Below are 20,991 nucleotides of genomic sequence, written 5' to 3'. Positions count from 1 at the left end.
AGAGTTCTTAGGAAAATCTCGATTCTTCTTCCCCCTATGGCCAGAAGAATCCTCGTTCAAACTCTTATCCTCTCCCGGTTGGATTATGGGAACTCACTTTTTCTCAGCGCCCCGGCTTATGTTATAAAAAGGCTACAAACAGTCCAGAACGCAGCCGCCCGGCTTCTTGTCAATCTTCCCAGACATGTATCCGCTAAACCTGCTCTTTCCTCGCTTCATTGGCTCCCCTTCAAGCAACGTACCTATTTTAAGGCCCTATGCATTGTTCATAGAGCTCTTCAACATAAGGGCCCAATGTTCTTTAGAAAGCGGCTATGTCTTTATGTTCCTTCTCGAAGTCTGAGGTCCTCCTCCTCTCGTCTTGTGACCATCTTGAGGTCTAAGAGAGCTTGGGGGGCCAACTCCTTCCTTACCAAGGCCGCCCGTCTTTGGAATGATCTTCCTTCCGATCTATGTCAGGAACATTCAGAACTACTTTTTAGGAAAAAACTCAAGACTATTCTTTTCTGTAGGTAGCGCTCTCAACTCTCCTAGTGACAGCACCGGTCAGGTTAGGTTAGCGCTGGGATGCCTTCGGGTCACTACGCACTTTATAAATTTTTAAACTAAACTAAAGGTACCCAGCATGTGTTGGAGTCTGCCTAGTGTTTAGGAGGGTGGGCTCAGACATAGGAACTGCATGATGTAAAGGATCTTAGGCAGTAGCGTCATTTTCCCTGCTCTATCCTGCCAACCCAGGAGAGGCCCATGGACCTCTAGGACTGCAGGTCCCTGCGTGCTGTATCAAGGAGGTCTGCATAATTACGTTCTGCAGTCTCCCGCATTTTGAGGAGTATTGTTAGCCCAAGATGGGGTGCACCACCTAGGGGAAGAGAGAGAGACCTTCCAGAGTCCTTTCTGTCTGTAGTGAGGCCAGGTTTATTGCTTGTGTTTTTTGGATGTTCACTTTGAAGCCTTTCTGAAGGCCATGAGCTCGTTTATGGAGACTTGGATGGTGGACTGGGGTCCCGAAGGCAAAGCATGATGTCGTCAGCTTACAGGGCTATTTTGTGTACCTGACCACCAAAGGGAATGCTTCTTATCTCTGGGTTTCTTCATATTTATTCGCAAATTGCTTCATGTACATGGCAAAGAGATGGGGAGATAAGGGGCAGTACTGGCGGGTGTCCATAGCTATGGGAAACGGCACAGAGGTAACTCCATTAACCCTTACCTTAGCTGTGTGATTCATGTGGCCTGTCTGCACCCAACTCTGGAAGCACAGCCCCAGCCCTGCTCGCTCTATAACCTGATTATATATTGGCCAGTGTATGTGCTTGAAAGCCTTCTCTGCATCAACAGACAGAAGTAGCGATGAGATGCGTGGCTAGACAGCTTTATAAGGTGGAGAAGGCATTTAATATTGTTGCTCCATTACCTTCCAGGGATGAAGCCAGCCTGGTCCTTGTCGACCAGGCCCTGCAATAAGGGGTTCAAGTGGGCCACCAGTATGCCCGTAAAAAGCTTAGTGTCGGCGTTGAGGAGCGATATAGGATAAGAGGAACAGAAAGTGGGTCCTTCTCTTTTCTTGGGGATGACAGTGATCACTGCCTCTCTCATCATGGCGGTAAGGGGGTACCTGTCTCGCCAAAAGTTATACCAACATGTGAGAGTGGGGATGAGTTAGGCCCAAAGATTTTGTAAAAACCTGGGGTGAACCTGTTTACCCTAGGAACTTTACCCAGCTGCAACCAGGGGATGGCTGCTAAAACTTCAGTCTTCTGGATGTTGGCTTCCAAGTAGACAGCATTTCTCTCTGGCAGGTTGGTGACGGGTGTGGTGCTAAGGAGAGTGTGAGTACCCTCCAGGTCTGTTTTTTTCTCCTGAATATAGGGTCTTAGACAGTTGTGTGAATGCCTGAGCAATTGTGCTATCACGCTACACGCCAGGACCTGCTGACCCTTGGATTTCCGCAATTCTACCTTGTTGGGTTTGGGCCAACATTATATGGGCAAGGAGGTGGCCGGCTTTATTGCCTCCTGCATAATATTGTTTAGTGCAGAACATAGCATACTCTGCCCTATCCCAGTTCAATGCTTTTATATATTTCCTGGCTGGTGCATTTTGTTGCTGAACACTGTGGGAGCTCGTACGCTGTTAAGACTCCTCCAAAGCCCTCACAGTGGCTCATATGATGGCTTGCTTATCTTGCCGCTACCTCTTGAGGTGGGCAGAGATGCCCATGAATGTATCCCTTGGGAATCACCTTCAGTGGATGGAAATTGAGTATTCAGTGTGTCGTTAACAGCTAAAAAATATTGGATAACTGCAATGACCTCACTCTTGGTAGAATCATAGCAAAGTAATTTGTCATTCATTCATCTTTGATGAAGGGAGATGGATTTGCCTGGAATGCGATAAGTGAGTGTGATGGGGAAGTGGTCTGAAAGCACCACCACTGCTCTGTCCGTGTGGCCTGTAATTGATAGGATGTGGGGGAGACTCAAAAAGTTATCAATCCGGGCATAGGTTTTATGGGAAGCCGAAGAATAATGTGTAGGCCCTGAAGGAGGGGTGCCTTCAGCATCAGGCATCAATTATTACAATGTTTTCCACCCAAAATTTGCCAGAGTCTGTGAAGGCCACAGTTTAGTTATGCCTCTGAGAAAATCTGTCCTGAGTGCTAAAGACAAGGTTAAAGTTGGCCCTATCACCATGCCTTTATCAGGAGAAACTGCTACCAGGCCCATAGGAACTGTGCCTGGTAGTCATTGGGGGCATACAAAGTGGCCAATGTAAAGCAGTATATTCTATGGCTACTTGTATGGAGAGAAGCCTCCCTGGTATGTCTGCTTGTGTGATTTGGACAGAAAATGTTTTGTCCAGCAAAATCGCAACTCACGCTTTCTTACGGGGACCTGAGGAGAAGTACTGCCTAGCAAAACACCGAGACCATAATCTGCTCTAGTCTTTTCTAAGACAGTGGGTATTCTGTAGATGTGCTATGTTGCAGGTGGAGTCTCTTAAAAGGGATGAGAGCCAACTACTTCTCTGGCGCAGTCTGGCCCCTAACATTGAGGTTCAATACCCTAATCACCTGAGGGAGTGAATACTGGTCACTGCAGTGGTCCTGGAGTTGCTGAAAGGAGCGTTGTACGTTCTTGATGGCTCGGCTCTCCTCTGGTGAAGGCTTGATGGCACCCCTTCTGGTAGCACATCGGTGCCAGCTATTGGAGGGCTTGCAGGCCTAAAAAAAAAAAAAGGGAAGGGGCACTAAAGACGCCGTTAAACCTTCTTATCTTGTCACATTTGCTCTGTGTTCAGGGACAGAGGTGAACAGTAAGGTTTGTCTTCCTAGACTTATTTTTCCTTTTAGCTGCAGAGTTTCAGGATTTTATAAAGTGAACTAAATGAGCTGCTGTACATAGTGTGTGAAATGAAAAGCTGTAGGGTTTCAGGTTTTTCCTAACACACAATCTTTAAATAACTAAGTCAACTGTACAAACCTTTCAAAATCTATTTCAGTATTTGTGAAAGACACTTTTTCTACGTCTGTGTGATGACAACAATATTTTAATAGGATGAAAACAATCAGAACACTTTACTTGGTGATGTGCAAATGAAAAATGTTTTCTGAAACCCAGTTTTCAGAGATCATTGCTAATGCACTATATATTTGTTATCACTAAAGGTGCAAGTTAGTGGGAAGGTTGCTGGACATTACTTGGAAATTGACTGTCTGTGGATGACTTTGTACTACCCCATCATGCTTTTGTAATATATTTATGAAAAGTGAGTGTTTAAACATAAATTGAGAAACACTCCTGCCCTTATGACAATGCTATCAATAAACTAAGAGGCAAGTCATGGATCATGTGTACCCTATATGTGGACTACATTCTTATTATATATGGAGCAGATGTTTTGTCTATTAAGCAAACAAGGTTTTTTTGTAGAGCAGAAATGATGTGAGAATGATGAAAAGGCGACTGTAAAATAAAATATTTACCTAGGATAACACTATGTGAGACCCGTTTACAGGTCGAGTAAATTACCGGTAGATCAATTAGATTATTCAAGTTACTCGACCTGCAGGTCTAGTATGAGTTTTATGATTTTTTTTAGGCCTGATGTGAGTGGTTCATTGATAGAAGAGGAGCAGCAGTTGCACACAAATGTTTTTGAGATGCGACCAGTCTGGTTAAAAGGCTTTTCTAAATGTAGTAAGGAATTGTCATGTAATGGTAAGAAGAGACTTGGTGCCCGATACATAATGTTTGGGGGTTAAGGGCAACAAGTTTTCATGTTTATTTTGTCCTTGGGACAAAGAGGCCCAACCCCCTGCAGCACAAACCCTTTGGCTGCCAGTTTACAGAGAAGGGAACTGTCTGTAGTCGAGGCAATAGGTGTGTCCATATGTTAATGCTGTTCAATCTTGTAGTTATGGTTCATTAATGAAAAGCCTTCATTATTAGGGTGAGTGCTATAAATAAGCGTTTTAATGTCGCACTGCACTAATGACAATGGTTCCAGTAAAGAAAAGAAGTGTACACACATTTAAAAAGTGCTCCCTGATTAGATGCAAATGTTTGCAGACGCTTGTAAGCAAGAGTGATGATTCTTTGCTTTCAAAATAAAATGTTCAGGACAAAATGCAAGTAGGAAAAAAAACGTTTAGCTACTACGAAATTTTAGGTGCTATTCCTTTGAAGTGTTATTTAGTAAAATGTGTTGATGCATGCTAGTATTTCCCAAAAATATTCCTAGTGGAAAATTGATGTAACCATTTTTAACAAGATTATGGGAAGCATGAAAATAAACACTGGCAAAGCCAAGCGATCTGACATTTCTTGTGAGTCTTTTGGTTTCGGCAATGTGTCTTGTTTGGACATAGTTTTTGTAACACTTTATTGCTGTGGGAGCTGCCAGGCCCTCACCATCGTAACACTGGCAAAAAGAAAATAAGTTTTTGGTCTAAAAAATCACACATTGCCACTTGGGGTGCAACAAAGCCCCGCAGCCACACTCCAGGGGCCCCCTCAGCGCAGCACCTGCCCCGAATGAGTCTGGATAGGGGGAGGGGCCTCCATGTTTATTGCAGGAGTGGTCTCCTCTAGTTTTGTTACGCCACTGACTGCCATGTAGTTCCTGGCACTGAACAAATTACTTTGTGTGCCAGTATGCTCCTTGTGAATAAGCAGAATGTGATCAGTCACACTAAAGCCAGCTGATAGAGAGAGAAATAGAAGTTTAATAAAATTTTAAATGTCTTTGTTAACACCAGATCTTATTAGGGACCCAATTCTTAAAGAAAGTCACAGAAGTGCACCCACAATATATGTCTTTGATATTTCTTTGAATTAGTGGCTTTCAGGAAATTGTACTTCTAGAAAATATTTGTATACTGTATTTTAGCTTGAGCAACTATGCATGTGTAGATTTGGTCATGTGAAAATCTATTGAACGTTTACAAGTTCACTTTCCCTCCAACCACTTTTTTTCCCCAACCCTGGAAGAACTTCTGCCATTGTCAGAAGTAAATTTCCAACCTCTCTCATTAGGGAAACAGATTAGAGAAGTGCTGGTGAAAATCCTTAAAACATGCAAGTTAGTAGGTTTGCAGACTCTAAGGCACTTTAACCCTGGAACTATTGCTTACTGATTCCTCCAGCCCCCAGTATGTCGATCTGCTGAAAGGTGGTAAAATAAGGGAATTGCTATGGTAGCAACTGAAATTGCAAATAGTGGAGCCCTATTATAGTAGTAGCCCTGGCATAACCAGAGAGATTTTTATCGGGGCTCTTACATAATGAGATTACTGCCATATTTTGTCATCGCACTACAGGGCACCAAAGGGACAAGTAGATTTGTTTTGCATAGGGACAAATTCTTCATCACAACCCAGGGTCACTTCATCTGACAGCTTGGCGCATCAAGACTTAGAATTTGGACTGTTGAACATTCCGGAGGATAGTAGAGAGATTTTACGGAAGGCAAGCGCTCCTGTGTTAGTGAAAACCTACAATTTAAGAAGGAAACATTTTGTCATTTGGGTATGTAATAAACATTTAGATCCAGTTAATATGGAGCATCAGCAACCTTTACCTCATTTGTTGCATCTGGCTGAGTCCGAATGACCTTATTTTTAGTAAAAGTGCATTTGGCTGCCATTTTAAGATTTGTGGGTGCTCTAAATCAAGAATCTGTTTTCACCGAGTGATATTCAATTTTTAAAAAAGATTTTGTAATATTGATGACAAATTCAAGGTTTATTCCAAAAGTTCCAACTGTTTCGTATGTGACAAGTAATTACACTGCCAGTGTTTTTTTTCTTCTCCAGAATCCTTAGATGGTGGCAGAAAAGACTTTGCATTCATTATTATATTAGAAGATGTTTGTGGTTTTATTTACGGCAAGGAGGGAGGTGCTTAAAACCTTTGTGGCCTCTGGAGCTGAGAGTAAAGCAGAGGCAGCTTACAGACAAACTGTTGGAAGATGGTTTACGCCGTGTATTACTACTACCTGTGAACTCATGAGAAGGCCATTAAAGAGTAGAGTAAAGGTACATCCTACGAGAACAATGGCAGCAACAGCTGCATTTATGTTGGAGTGTTGTAAGATATATGTAAAGCTGCAACATGGAAAACGCATGCTTTTGTAAAGCAGTGTTGTGTGGACATGCTTGTGAGAAGGGAGACAGCAGTGGGCCAGGCAATACTAAGTTTATTTGCTTAAGGTAAGACTTGTTCCCGCAGTAGGAAAGTGCAATTTTTCTAGGATAGTTACCCCCACTTTTTGCTTGATGTCAGTGTTTTTAGAATGTAGTTTACTGGGATCCTGCTAATCAGGACCCCAGTGTTTGTGCTCTCTCCTCTAAATTTGGTTGCTGGTAAAAGTTTCACACCCACAATTGGCATACTAGTACACCCATGTAAGTCCCTAGTATATGGTACTTAGGTACCCAGGGCATTGGTACACCAGGGGTCCCCCTGTGGGCTGCAGTATGTTTTGTGCCACCCATGGTAGCCCATGCAAACTGTGTCTGCAGGCCTGCTTGCCTTTTATCCTAGTCACTGCACTTAGACACTGTCACCCCTCTGGTAGGCCCTTCAGCCCAAGGGCAGTGTACATGTTCCTAAGTGTGAGGGTACCCCTGCATGAACAGGGTGTCCCCACAGACCCCAGGCGTCATTTCCTGGACTCTGTAAGTGTGGGGACGCCATCTTAAGGTATGTAGTGGACACTGGTCAGCACAAGTGATCCAACCACATAGTGGCTTCTCCAAACCTAGGCATGTTTGATATCAAACATGTTGGAATCATGCAACTACACCAATTCCAGTGCTAGTTGCATGATACCATGTACTCTGGGGTTCTTTAGAGGATCCCTCGGTGCTGCCTGCATAGCCTTACAGGGTCTAGCTGGCAGCCCACGCTGCTGCTGACCCCAGACACTATTCTGCCTCCTGCTGGCGAGCCTGGCTCAGGCCGGAGAGGCAGAACTAAGGATTTCCTGCAAGGGAGAGGTTTGACTACCTCACCCTGTGTATTAGGTGTCTAAGGGCTGGGGTGGGATGGCCTCTGAGCGCCACCAGACTGCTTTGAAGGACATAAATGGTGCACTCCTTGCATAATCTGGTTTGCACCAGTTCAGGAACCCCCGGTTCCCGCTCTGGTGCGAAACTGCACAAAGGACCGAGGAGTGACCACCCCCCGTCAAGCTTCTCCCCAACGGAGGTGAACAGAGCTCTGCTAGGTGGCCACTTGTTTCTGCCACCCTGAAAACAAGATGGGCAGGGGCTCCTGGGAACATCTGACTTGTTAGGCCAGGTAGATGACGTCTCTGACCACCTCTGATTGGTGGGTCACTTCAGAGAGTGACCAACCCCCTTTTAGGGTTATTAAAGGGTTCCCCCGTGGGTGGCTGGGTGTTCATATTCGTTGAACAAGACTTTCCAAGGAATTCTTTGCAAGACATCTCATGCTCTTGGCCTCTGGAACCGCTGCTGGTCTGCTTTGGAACCGAAACCTGCGTTTGATGGGAAGGCTCCCATTGCAATATTGTTTCTCTGGATCCTGTAAGAATTCCAAGGCTGAGCACCCTCCAGGGTCACAATGACTCTGCTTGCACCTGGAATCACGAAGGAATCTCACTTGGAGTCACTCTCCTGCATCTGCAGGAACCTCAAGACAAGGTCGAGTGGCTGGTAGGATCTGCTGTTCCATGACCTTTGAAAGGCTTTGCTTCACAGGTGGTGAGTCTGTGGCTTCCTCTGGGTCTTGCTTGTCTTCTGACCAACTTGGGAGGCTGTGTGCCCCCGCTTCTGCCACTGCACTTGATCCCTGTGCACCGTGACTGATGCACTTGCTAAGGATTGTTGGCTCTTCCTTCATGGCCATGAAGCCCCAGCTCACAGCACTCCTACTTGAATATCAGGCCTTCATGTGTGCTGAGGGCCAGCCCTGACTCCCCCTCACCCCTCCCACCCACCTAAATCTTGTTGGTCCCCAAAACGTAGCAAACTCATCTTCAGCTCCTGCTTGCTTTTTGCCAGTGCTTGTTGGTGACCTGGCTGGTCACTGACCCTCCTGCAGTGCGGTGCCCATTGAGGGACAGCTCGTAGACGACTCATGAGATCTTCTGCAGTTCCTGCACCCCACAAGTTGGACTTATTACTCTACCGACTTGCGGGAACTGCACCTCTAGGAGGGTGGGCATTGCCACCTGCACCATCTTCGCACCTCCATTGGTGCTGGGCTCGTCCCCTTCCTTTACAGGTCCTCCACGTCAAGAATCCGTCCCTGGGTTCCATTGGCCTGGTCCACGGGTTGTGACAGCAGCTGGACAGTCCGACTTCAGAGAGACCCTTTTCTCCCCTCTGCATCCTGGTCCCTGGTGTAGGTACTCCTGTCTTGTGGGTATCCTGGGGTGGGGGCACTCTCCAACCTTCCTCTTGTCTGCTGGTTTCCTCCTGGTCTGCTGGAAAGGGCCCTGAATCACACAAACTTCAACCACTACTCGCTGTGTTAAACTATGGGTTGATTGGGTGTGTAACTACCTTACACCTGGTCGCTAGGGACACTTACTGTACTTAACTCTGGTGTTTTCATCTATCACCAGCCCCTAGCCAACTATCACACTTACCTTGGTTGCCTTCACTATTTTACATTCCACTTTCTTAGTATATGGTTTGGCCCTCCCATAGGGCCATGTATAATTTATGCTGTTTCTGTTAGTCATTTTGTGTATGTATTGTGTGTAGATATTTCCAGTGGGCAATATATCAAAGCTAGTGTCTAGTAGTAGTGCTGTAATAAACGATCCTTTAATTTTGCAACACTTGTGTGGTTCTTTCTTGTGAGTGAGTTACTGCCTGACTACTGTAATACTGCAAGCGCTTTACATTCTTCCTGGATACGCTTCAGCTGATCGCCTCAGCTACCCGTCGAGAGCTTTTGCTATTTGGTCACCTATTCAGTATCACTAAGGGGTGCCAGGACTCAGTATAGAGTGCCACACCATAAGTGTACACCAGAAACTGAGCCTGCCTCCTACACCCTCCTTCCACTATATTCGTCAATTGGTACTGCTTTGTTAGTTGATACTCAAGTATGATCATCTATGAAAGATACAATGCTGGAGAGAAAATAGGTTACTTACTGTAACAGTTCTCCAGCTTTGGTATCTTTCATTGATTAACATGCAGCCAACCTACCTCCCGTGATAATGAGGCTTGCTAAAGTTTGGTGGTGTAGAAAATCTGACAGTTGGAGGCTTCAGTCAGGGGAACAGCTAGGTGATGTACTCTTTGATTGGATTTAGTTTGAGTCATATAAATTTGATAGGTGAGAAAAGGTATCATTGTTTTTTTTTTTTATTCAATGTTAATGTGTGCATTTAGGTTATTTGTATATATGAATGCTGTTTGTAAAATTACTGGGAGTTTCCAGTCTGGCGACGGGGAAGGATATTGAGCCGTGTGAATCTATGAAAGATAAAAATGCTGAAGAACTAGAATTAAAGGTAAGTAACCCATTTTCTTTCATGCTTGGTAGGGTTAGTGGTGGTGATATGTAGTCACATTTGTGTGAAGTAAATGCGACTGGCTGCTGCATCAGAGATACTCCTGCCCCTGCCTATAGACAACTAAAGCAAATACTGACTTACAACAGACCAGGTGGTAGGTGTACAAACCAGTCATACTGAGTGTATACTGACTTACACCTGACTTTATGGCAACTTTACAAGCCAGTCATGTCGGAAGCTTTGTGGCCTACTTTAGAAATGTGGATAGAAAGAAAATGACAATGACTGAGACACTGGTGGTAGAACTGAAGTAATTTTCGAGTTAGGCTTTGGGATTCACCTGGGGGGACTACGGTGGAGTTTGCAAACTGGTGGATGTTAAAACATGTGGCATTGATTACTTTAGCTGAGTTGCAGAAAGAGTTTATTTGGCAGAAAAGTACTTGATTTTATTAATATTTACAATTAAGCTATGCGCTTCTCGCACATCTCTGTGGTACAGACACCATGCCCGATTTTAATTCATTTGAGATTGAGCTCATGGTAGGCAACCATTACACGCCAATAATGACCCCCCTGGTGTAAACTAAACACTGATAGGTAATTCTCCAACTCCTTTGTCCAGCTTTATACATTTGAAGTAGGTGTCATGGTGCATTTTGCTGAGGTTGGTTAGTAAGATATCTTGTGGCTCCAAGGTTGCTATGTCAGCCAGCTACTCTCTAATTTAGTGTACTTGCACAGGACATACCATACCTCAACCACACTGTGGACACTTCAGTTTTACTTTTCACATTTCATAGGGGTAGTTAATGCCTACTCAGTGGGGATATCCTAACTAGTAGTGCAAGAAAGTTGGGTGCCAGAAGCCGTTGACCACATAGGAGTGACTAGCTGTAAACTTGCCTTCATGCCCACTATGGCCTTACTTTGCCTTTTTGATGACCTTGACGTAACCCGACATATCAAACTATACATCACACTTACGGCTGTTCCTGAAAGCACAGCATTGTTAGGTGCCTGAAGTGGGGCCTTTGGATTTGCAACATGGATAGATGTGTGAAGGTGGCCTCAATGTACTATGCTTGGGGCTGTCCATAGAAAGGTAAAAATGTGGGTCCCCTGGCGGTTACACTTCAGTTTAAATTACCTCTGTGTTGCTTTACTTAGAGTAGTTGGGAAGTCACCTATCCTGACATTGAGGCAGAACTATGTTATTGTGTGGAATAAATGGAAATGTTCTTGATGAAGATAAGTAGTAGAAATTCTTGTTTACACGTATACAGTGGTGCTATAGCCTTGTTGTTTTCAGAAAAAGTGGTGGTTAAATGTTTTGTAAAATAAAAATAAGTGGTGGGCGGTGGGTTTGTCCTTTTAGGATACTTTTCAGTAGGAGTTAACTTGGAGTTGTAAATAGCTTGAAAACATAGATACGTTAGTGTCTGGTGCCCAACACTTGGGGATTTTTCTATTAGTCTGGCTGTGAACTTCTGGAATTTATTATTGAAAATGGACCCTACAAAATGGCAGCAGTAGCCTCCACTGTTTCTCTGCAGAGTACTGATGAAATGTTGCTGACAGCAGGAGCAATTGTACAATTAGCTTGTGAATGATCGGATGCTTTCTGAAATGTGCATGAATTTTCTCTAAACCATATGAAGTATTTTTAAAGAGCCCTAGATTTGCTGACAAATATTTTCTTGAGATAGTCAATGTAGTCATAAAATTGGTCCGTACAAAGAATATGGTGTTGCCATTGGTAAACTTGAGTGGCCACTTCCTATTGCTTCTTCATTACCAATACTTGGACCCTACAGTTAGGTATAGGTTAGAGTAGGGTGCACATTTTAAGTTCTTTTTTTAATGAATTTTGTTAGTTTTCATTCAAGCTTTAGTTTAGTGTCAGAGAAACGTGGAGACAGGTGATAGAGATAGGCAGGTGAAAGCAGATCAGGTGATCAGACCGGTTTCAAGGGGACATCTGAGTGAGAAGTCCAGATACAGAGAGGCAGATGAGAGCCCTGTTAAGTCATGCAGGTGAAAGACCTGAGAGGGGAAACTGGTGAAGGGGTGATAGAGTGGCAGTGAGGAGGAGAAGAGAAAGAGCGAATGGAAGTGGTTGAGTTATGGGTATAGACATGAGAAAGGCAGCTGAGATTGGTGAAAGATGTTTGAGACAAAGTGAGCTAAGAGTGAAAGGTGGAGACAGGTAAGAGGCATGGGTTTGAGAAGCACAGCTGAGCTAAAGCAGGAGGGTCCTGTCAGGTAATCGAGAAAGACACATTTAAAAGAACAGAGAAGGGTAATGAGTAAAGAAGTTATTGAGAGAGAAGGGGGTCTGAGAGAGAGGACAGGTGATAAAACGTGAAATAGGTGAGAATGGAGCAGCTGAGATAGAGGGGCGGGTAAGATAAACAAGTTGAAAAGACAACAGGGCAGGGGGTGTGATAAGCGAGAGATGGATGATATCTATGAAAGGAATGAGGGAGTAAGGTGAGAGAAACAAAGAAATGGATAAGGAGCTGAAAGGGAGAAAGGTGAAACAGGTGATACACCGCTAAAAGTGAGATGGAGACAGCTAAGAAGAAAAGGGAAGGCATGTGACACAGACTAGTGACATAGAAAAGTATGGCAGACACTAAATTGATAGAATGGAAGGTTTCACAAGAGATGTAAAGGGTAGAGGACACAGGCAAGGTGACAGACAAGCCAAGAAAGGGAACAACTGTAAAGATGTGATGAATAGAACTTGTGGAATAACTCGGCTACATGTGGGATTTTTAAGGTGGAAAGTTGAGGGTAACGATGGTATACAATGGGATTTTTTGGCCACTGTGGTATACTATGCTGTGAGGCCCTCCGAAGGTTTTGTTAACGTCTCTTAATAGGCCATTGCAGAGGATTGATCCAACAGTGTGAAATCGTTGTTGAAGTTAAAACCCAAGGTTCAGGGCGCAGGGCACAGGACAAGGACAGGCACTCATGTTTATTGGCTATTAGACAGGCCCCAGGGATCACTGGCCTCCGGCTATCATTACCTCTATTTTTGGTGTTAAAAGTAAAACTGTCCTAAACTTGACAGAAGGATGGGGCAGGTGGCACAGCTGCAGGTTAGGGGAGAGGAGTTGTCAGGTTTTCAGAGACTAACTTTACCACTTCTGAATGATAGAGAAATTACTCTAAAGCAAAACCAACACATGCTCGATACTTGGACTTATCCCAAAATGCATCTGTCCATTACAAGGATGTAGCATGGAATAGCAACACAATCTCCAGTATTGGACCTTGGATTCACTCTCAGTAATCCCTAACTAAGTCCTGGTAGTGTGGCAAGGAGCAGTCAGGCTACTTGGAGTAAAGCATTTCACAATAACAACATGGACGATAAGTAAATGACACGACTCAATAGGAATCCGACACCAATATAGAAAAATAGATCTGATTGTAATCTTAACTTATACACCAAAACAAACTTTGTAGCTTTTGTAAAACCGGAGTTGTGAATTTTTATGAGTTTAGAAAATGCAGTACGTTGGAGGTTTAAAGGGCTTCCATTGAAGTCAATGGTGAAAATAGTAGTGTGCACTTGGGCACCTGCAGGGTGAGTTCCGATCACACTATTTGATACCCGATTCCAGGTCAAGTACATTACAGTTGAGTAGATTATTCAAGCTACTCGACCTGCAGGTCTTAGTAAGATTTTAATGATTTTTCGAGGCCTGTGGTTTAGGGGGTGTTTAATGGTGTGAGGGACAGTAGTCAGTAGGCTACTAGCCCCTGCGGCTATTCTGCCCCTGAAGTGACGCCTTCCTGTTGGAGTGCGTCACCTTTGTACCCAGAACCCACTATCCATAGGGTCTGCCAAGATAGCAGAACTCTCCCTCTGCTGTGCACACCTCCTAGCCCACCTTAAAGGTGTGGCTAGTCTTTTGGAGGTGCACGCCTCCTGCATAGCTAATTTCCCGCCTGTTTCAATAGGCAGGGCGGGAAGGGCTTTGTCCTCCACTGGGGGACCGCTACATGGACATCAAAGGCAGGGGAAGGCTTTGAGGCTCTCTGCCCTGATGCTTTTCTCACTAGCCAGCTTGGGATGGAAGAGATGTGACTTCCTTCCTGCTCAGGCCCTTTGTCTTTCGTCCTGCCAAGGGGCTAGCACTGCCACTGTCACCAGCAGGAGGTCAGACTCTTGTCTGTGGTGGCAGAGGCTCGGGAGAGCCCACCAAAGCAGTACAGGACTTCATAACGTGGTGGGCACCCTCTAACGGTGCCACCTGGGCATCTGCTTTTTAATCTTAAACATGGGCATCATGTTCAGGGTTAAAATGCATAGTGTTTGATACCAAACACAGTGGGATTCTTCCGGGCCATTACAGAGCTGGACATCTGAGCAGTGGTCAGATGCCAGCCCATGTTATCCAGTGGACCGTCAGTTGCTCGGGCCAGCATTGCATTTTAAATGCTAGCACGGGGGCATATGTGCCCCCCTGGGCTAGAGGTGGCCTACCTTAGGGTTCACTGACCTGTCTGTGGGCAGTAACAGGGACTCTGCCTGCACCTGGTGTGGGCAGAGTCTCACTCGAACAGCAGTCTGCTCGTGCAGACTGACATGGCAGCTCTGCAGTCTCTCTTTTAATTGGGTTAATAAGTGTGGCACAATCAGTGCTGCAACCCTGGTGACCCCCTTTACCACCCTTGCCCTGGGTACTATTTGCTAGGGATTTACAGGGGTGGTAAGGTCCTTGCCAGCTGGCCTATGCAATTCGACATACCATTTAAGGGAAAGAGCATTGGTACTGGGGCATTATTAGCAGGCCTCTGTACACTAACAGGTCAAAAACAACAGCATCTAACAGTAAATAAAGTGGGAGGTGACCATCAAAAAAGGGGCACTTTACAACAAAGGACAAATGTTCAAGTAGATGCTGGTCTTTAAAAAGTGAGAAGGAAATATGTAGGATTGTCCATGATGTTGTGATGCATTAAGCATAAATAGCATTCAGGGAGATTTGCTGATGCTTTCAGTAAAACATGAAATTGCTTTTCCTCCCTTCTCCCTAGCTAATGAAGTCATCAAGGAGATTGAGGAATATGAAGAACTACAGGCCTTGCGCCTGGAAGGCAACACCGTGGGTGTTGAGGCTGCCAAGGCCATTGCCAAGGCCTTGGAGAGCAAGCCGGACATGAAGGTGAGTGCAGGGTGCCTAGTTTATGTGAGCTGACAGGACAAAGATAAGAGTTACAATTCCTCCTTTGAAGGAGTTTGTTCACTTGATGTGGAGGACCACTCACATCTTTTCTCAGATTGGTTCATGTGATGTGATGAATTGCACCATTGTGCATGCGCTTGCTTGATTCCTAGTAAGAATTTTTTACATTCTACCACCTATGTAAACCATTATCTATTCCCTACATGTTACCCTATGAGCAGAATAATTTTATGACAATAATTGTCCCGGAGTATAAAACATAACTCCCAATTGATTTTGTAGGTGATATTCTTTTATTGTGTGGTTTGGTGGAGGGTTGCATTACCAGCATGCTCTCTTGCTGAAAGTCAAGGTTTTAATTGATCAGCACTGCTGTATGGGGCAAGACCAGCAATAATCAGCTGGTTAATTCCCTGAAGATGGCTCGAGCAGCTAGGATAGGGATAGTCATGTGCCTCAATTGACAAAAACCTTTAGTCAAACTCTTCTAATTTGGGGACAATGGTAATTTGTGATAGTTAATAATGTCAATATGGAACTGTTATTAGATCCACAATTTGTTAATGAATCCTGACTACCAGAAATTTTAAGTTATGCAGATTTTTCTTCACTCAATCAATAAATTTGTTGAGTGCGCTACTCACCTTGTAGGGTCTCAAGGCAGGTCGGTGGTGGCGTGGGGGGGCTGGGGACTGCTACTGCTCGAAGAGCCAGGTCTTGAGGCTATTCCTGAAGGTCAGGAGGTCCTGGGCCTTGCGTAGGTTGGTGGGGAGGGAGTTCCAGATTTTGGCGGCAAGGTGTGAGATGGACCTGCCACCGGATGTGGTGCGGTGAACGCGAGGGTGAGGTCAGTGGAGTAGAGCTGGCGTGTCGGGATGTGGAAGTTAAGTCGTTTGTTGAGGTAGGCCGGTCCGGTGTCATGGAGGGCTTTGTGAGTGTGGATTAGGATTTTGAAGAGGATCCTTTTGTTGACGGGTAGCCAGTGTAGGGCTCTGAGGTGAGCGGAAATGTGTTCATGGGGAGGGAGGTTGAGGATGAGACGTGCTGAGGCATTCTGGATGCGCTGGAGTTTTCTCTGGAGCTTGGCCGTTGTTCCCGCATAGAGGGCGTTGCCGTAGTCCAGTCTGCCGCTGATGTGGGTGTGGGTGACCGTTCTTCTGGTTTCTAGCAATCCACCTGAAGGTCTTGCGGAGCATTGGAAGGGTGTTGAAGCATGAGGACGAGATGGCGTTAACTTGCTGGGTCATGGAGAGAGAAGAGTCTAGTATGAAGCAGAGATTGCGTGGATGGTGGGTGTCTGGGGTGGGGTCCCCCAGCCTGGCCGGCCACCAGGAGTTGTCCCATGCTGACTTGTTGGGTCCGAAGATGATCTCATTTTTTTCTGAGTTGAGCTTGACGTGGCTTGCTGTCATCCAGCTAGCGATGGCGAGAAGTCCGGTGTGGAGGTTGTTCTTGACGGTTTGGGGGGTTCCTTGTGAGGGAGAGGATAAGCTGGGTGTCGTCAGCGTAGGAAATGATGTTAAGGCCATGGGGTCGGACGATGCTGGCGAGTGGAGCCATGTAGATATTGAAGAGGGTGGGGCTGAGTGAGGATCCCCAGGGGACTCTGCATATGGTCTTGGTGGCCTGTGACCGGAACGGGGGGGAGGCGAACTCTTTGTGTTCCTTCGGAGAGGAAGAAGGTGAGCCAGTCCAGGGCTTTGTGGCGAATTCCCGGCATCGAAGAGGCGTGTGCGAAGGGTTTGGTGGCATACAGTGTTGAAGGCTGCAGAAAGGTCGAGAAGGATGAGGGCAACGGTTTCACCTTTGTCAAGCCTGGTCCTGATGTCGTTGGTGCAGGCGATGAGGGCGGTTTTGGTGCTTACAGGTCTTACTACCTGTGTGAGGATTTCATGATTATAAAGTACATACAAGTACATTTACCATGAAATCCTTCTCTTATTCACAATCCTTCACTATTTGTCAGTTGCTGTGTTGGATTCTCATAACATAGCATATTCTCTTTGGAAGTAATTGAGGTGCTAGCCTCCCAATAGTTACTTAGCTCTAGTATTGGTTATGCAGTTTAAAATCCTTATAAGTTATGGTGCTGGGGAATTACAGTAGCAAAACTGCCATCCAAAACACAAGGTGGTCACTGAATGTAACACATTAGACAGGTTTCTAGAAATGCATAACAATAAGAGTGAAATGTTCAACAGCTGGAAACTCAGACGCCTGCTTTTGTTTTCTCTAGAAATGCTTCTGGAGCGACATGTTCACTGGCAGGCTCAGAGCAGAGATCCCTCCAGCGCTGGTGAGTGCAGACATCTCTGAACAAGAACTTCTAATTTTTTTTCTTTAATTGTGTTTAACTCTCTTCTCTGTCAATCAGATAATCCACTAACAATTGTATTTTGCCTCACTTTTTCCTTGGAGTGTTTGATATTTTGTCTTAAAGTGAAGTAAATATATGTTCCACTATAATTTGAAGAAAATTTATGTTTCACTATCTTTTATGACTAGTTTTTATTTGTTGCATTTATTATTTCAATGTGTAAATAGTCCAGTGAAAGACTGAAGACATTTTGAAATGGTTTATCAAACAAAACTAGAAATCCCCAAGCCATTTTTTAGCCAACTCTGCAATTATCATGCTAACTAGAGCCTAGTAATTGCCAATGATACTTAATGTGGCATTAAGCTAGTTTATGACCTACACTGATAGGGTGCGACATGCCCCCAAGGGATACCACTACCACCACTTCCATGGTTACATGACCATTGGCGAGTTCGGAAGCTTTACTAGCGTAATCGGTCTTGGTTTTTCAATGTATATAGGGTAACACAACCGCAAAGCACATTGAGGGCATCCTTGCTAACAGTACTTTAATCCCAGTCAATGCCAGCACTTCTCCGGAAGTGTGTGTAAGGCAGGTTACACCAATTTTTGTGGTGTGCAGGATGAAGTAAAGTGAACCTGAGACAATTCTATTCAACATCAACATTGCAGGGTGCTGAGAGTTGAAAGCTAATTAAGACCATGTAGTACTACGTATTTGTGATCACAAAGTTAATTATTGCCAACTCCAGTAGTGTAACATGACTGATGGCCTGACATGAATAACACATTTAAGGTGGTGTGATCCTTGGGTCCCATGGTAACAACACTGATAGGTAGGACAACAGGTGTCTAGTCGGTTATGGCTCTGCTCTTGAGCCTGCTTAGGTCTGAATGTTTCTGGAAGCTTTTGTGGTATGACCTGGATATTGCACTGCTAACATGACACCCTTCTTCACTAGTTTCCCAAATTAAATGGTTCATTGCTCTGTGCCTTAGACATGGCCTCCTAAATTGAATGAGAAGTCTGCCCTTACCTGTTCGACTGGAGAACCATCTCTTGGAGATCCGTTCTTGTTCTGAAGGCAGGTTTTAGTTCTGGTTTTGTTAACCTTCTTATTTGAAAGATTATTCCACCCCAACTCATGCTCAGAATCTGGGCAAGATATTGGAAACCTGTAGTTGAAACGTGTACTATTAAGGGCTGCTGAATGTGTACATGGCTTCTGCTGTTCAGAAGATGAACACTATTACAAAGTTACTCATAATGCATGGGTGTAAGGACATCTGAGGTTTGTTTGGACTGTCTTGTGTTCTATTGGTCCTTAAAAAAAGTTGTTTTTTTGTCCTTGTCATTTATTACAGGCTTGTATTTTGGGAAGCACTATCCTTTCCCTTTATATGTGTGCGAGAGGAAGTGACATTGTGAGGTTAGTCTCTGGTGACTTTGCAGGCCTTCAGCACTTTACTTCTTATGTTTACAGATCTCCCTGGGTGACGCCCTCATCGCGGCCAGAGCTCAGCTGGTAGAGCTGGACTTAAGTGACAACGCCTTTGGGCCTGATGGCGTTCGTGGCTTTGAGGCACTTCTCAAAAGCCCTGCCTGCTTCACTCTTCAAGAACTGAAACTGAACAACTGCGGCATGGGCATCGGAGGTGGCAAGGTCAGACCATACGTTGTGGTATCTCTGGTTTTTCTTTGATACAGGAGCTTTTGATATTTGATGATGGAGTCAGATTGGGCATTGGGTTGGTATGATGAGACCAGAGGATATAGTTCAGAGGGGTTGCTCGACAAACTTTGTTGCGCAGAGTGGGGTGGCACAAGTCCAGCTCATTTTGCATGAACAGTAGTGGGTAAAAGTGATGCAGCAATGACTCTGATGCAGTAAGGTAAGTAACAAAAGAGAGAACAGCAGTTTTTTTAATTTGTTTTATTTTTTACATAAGCTGGTGCAGGGTTGTTGCTTCTCAAGTCTCTGCTACCTGTTAAATGCATGACCTCCAAAATACGGGAAGACACCTGTATCTGATATTATGCACACTATTTTTCCAGCCTTTTGATTGAGGGAACGGTTTCTTTAGCCTTGGGCTTCTGTAGCCTTAGTTTTCTTCAATTTTTCATTTGTACCATTGCATGAATCTCTTGAAGCAACTTGATATTTTTACCACAGTGTCATTTTCCAGTTGTAATAAGTGTATCTCCTAAGGCTCTGTAGCATGTGCTGGGAATCATTGTTCCTCAGCATTGGATCTTTTAAAGAGACACAGCTTGAATTATTCCACGGTGTCACCCTTGGAACTCACAATAGTTATTGTTAACAGAGCAGTATTCCTATACAGCCAATTACATTGTAAGGCAATTGAAAAACAGCCAGGGACTACAACTTGCCCATCCACCCCATTTCATTACTCAAGGTCTAGCCAATAAGGTAGAGGGGACTGAGTTTTACCGCTCCTCGGATACACCAACTGTCTGAACTTCTGCCATATCAGTATGCAGGAGCATTGCATCCTTTCTGCTTTGCTCATTGTTTTCTTTGGATTGACCTTTTGAACTTCTTTCTTCAGAAAGACCTCTATCTCACTTCAGATAAAGAAGGTAGGTAGTTTCACCTTCTGTCTGTACTGGGAAGCTGAGGTGCTTGTCTGAAGTGTCAAAGACACTTGTCTAGGCTTCGATCAGATACACAACAATTCTGTCATCTGTGGGACTTTCAGCACTAAAACTCTAAAGGGAAAAGAAGGTCAGCTGCTGCAATTTTTAACTGTCGACTCTCTATGATTCATCTGAGAAGAGCTGTGCAAAGGCAAGGAAACACCAATGACTCACACCAAATATTCTGTTGCGGACACTTACACTGCACCTTATGTGACTCCCACCAAAGGGCCCTCTACATGTGTCTTAAACTTGGAAACTTATGATAAAGGAGAGGTTTCAATGGCAAAATCCAGAGCCAGCTCGCACACTTGGAAATGGCTGTCATCTATTCCTCCAAGAAGATAATCTACACCATCTGTGACGTCTAATTCAGTATATAAGGGCAAAGAAAATCCTCTGCAGAAACCCTTTCAATTGATTACACAGATGAATCTTACTTCAATACCATTGACAGTAAAGCTGGCAACGAAACATTTTGTGAGGAAATCTGTTGCGTAAATTGTGAGACAAAAAGATAGACATGAAGATCTTAACTACCTACTGTATTTCCTATCATCATCGAGGACATAATCTATAAAAGGATTTCAGATCTGACCCTGTTGTTAAAGCCTCTGTTCAGCCACTACCTGTCAGGGAGAAGAAAAAGAATGTTGATGTCGCCAGGAAGCATGCTTGTATGTCCAGAAGGTCTGTATCTCCAGCTTCTGATAATCCACAAAAAAGACGAAAATGTCTGTGTATGAGCTTATCGGTTTCCATACAGTCACCTTAGTGAAAAGTTCCATCTGTTCAAGCCT

The 20,991-nt window shown here is 44.5% G+C and overlaps 1 protein-coding gene across 4 annotated transcripts in view; it reads left to right on the top strand.

Moving 5' to 3' along the window:
• Positions 1–20,991, top strand: part of RANGAP1 (Ran GTPase activating protein 1) — a 435,479-nt gene that overhangs the window by 38,385 nt on the left and 376,103 nt on the right. For all 4 annotated transcript variants that reach the window (XM_069231247.1, XM_069231244.1, XM_069231245.1 and 1 more), the window contains 3 exons: positions 15,064–15,191; positions 17,449–17,508; positions 19,017–19,196. In XM_069231247.1, coding sequence (XP_069087348.1) covers positions 15,064–15,191; positions 17,449–17,508; positions 19,017–19,196 — 368 coding nt within the window. The remainder of the gene's footprint in view (positions 1–15,063; positions 15,192–17,448; positions 17,509–19,016; positions 19,197–20,991) is intronic.

Source organism: Pleurodeles waltl, chromosome 4_2 (genome assembly GCF_031143425.1).
Source record: "Pleurodeles waltl isolate 20211129_DDA chromosome 4_2, aPleWal1.hap1.20221129, whole genome shotgun sequence".
NCBI classification, from domain to species: Eukaryota; Metazoa; Chordata; class Amphibia; order Caudata; family Salamandridae; genus Pleurodeles; species Pleurodeles waltl.
The sequence above is the reverse complement of the archived record's forward strand: the minus strand, read 5'-3'. Positions and strand labels throughout refer to the sequence as shown.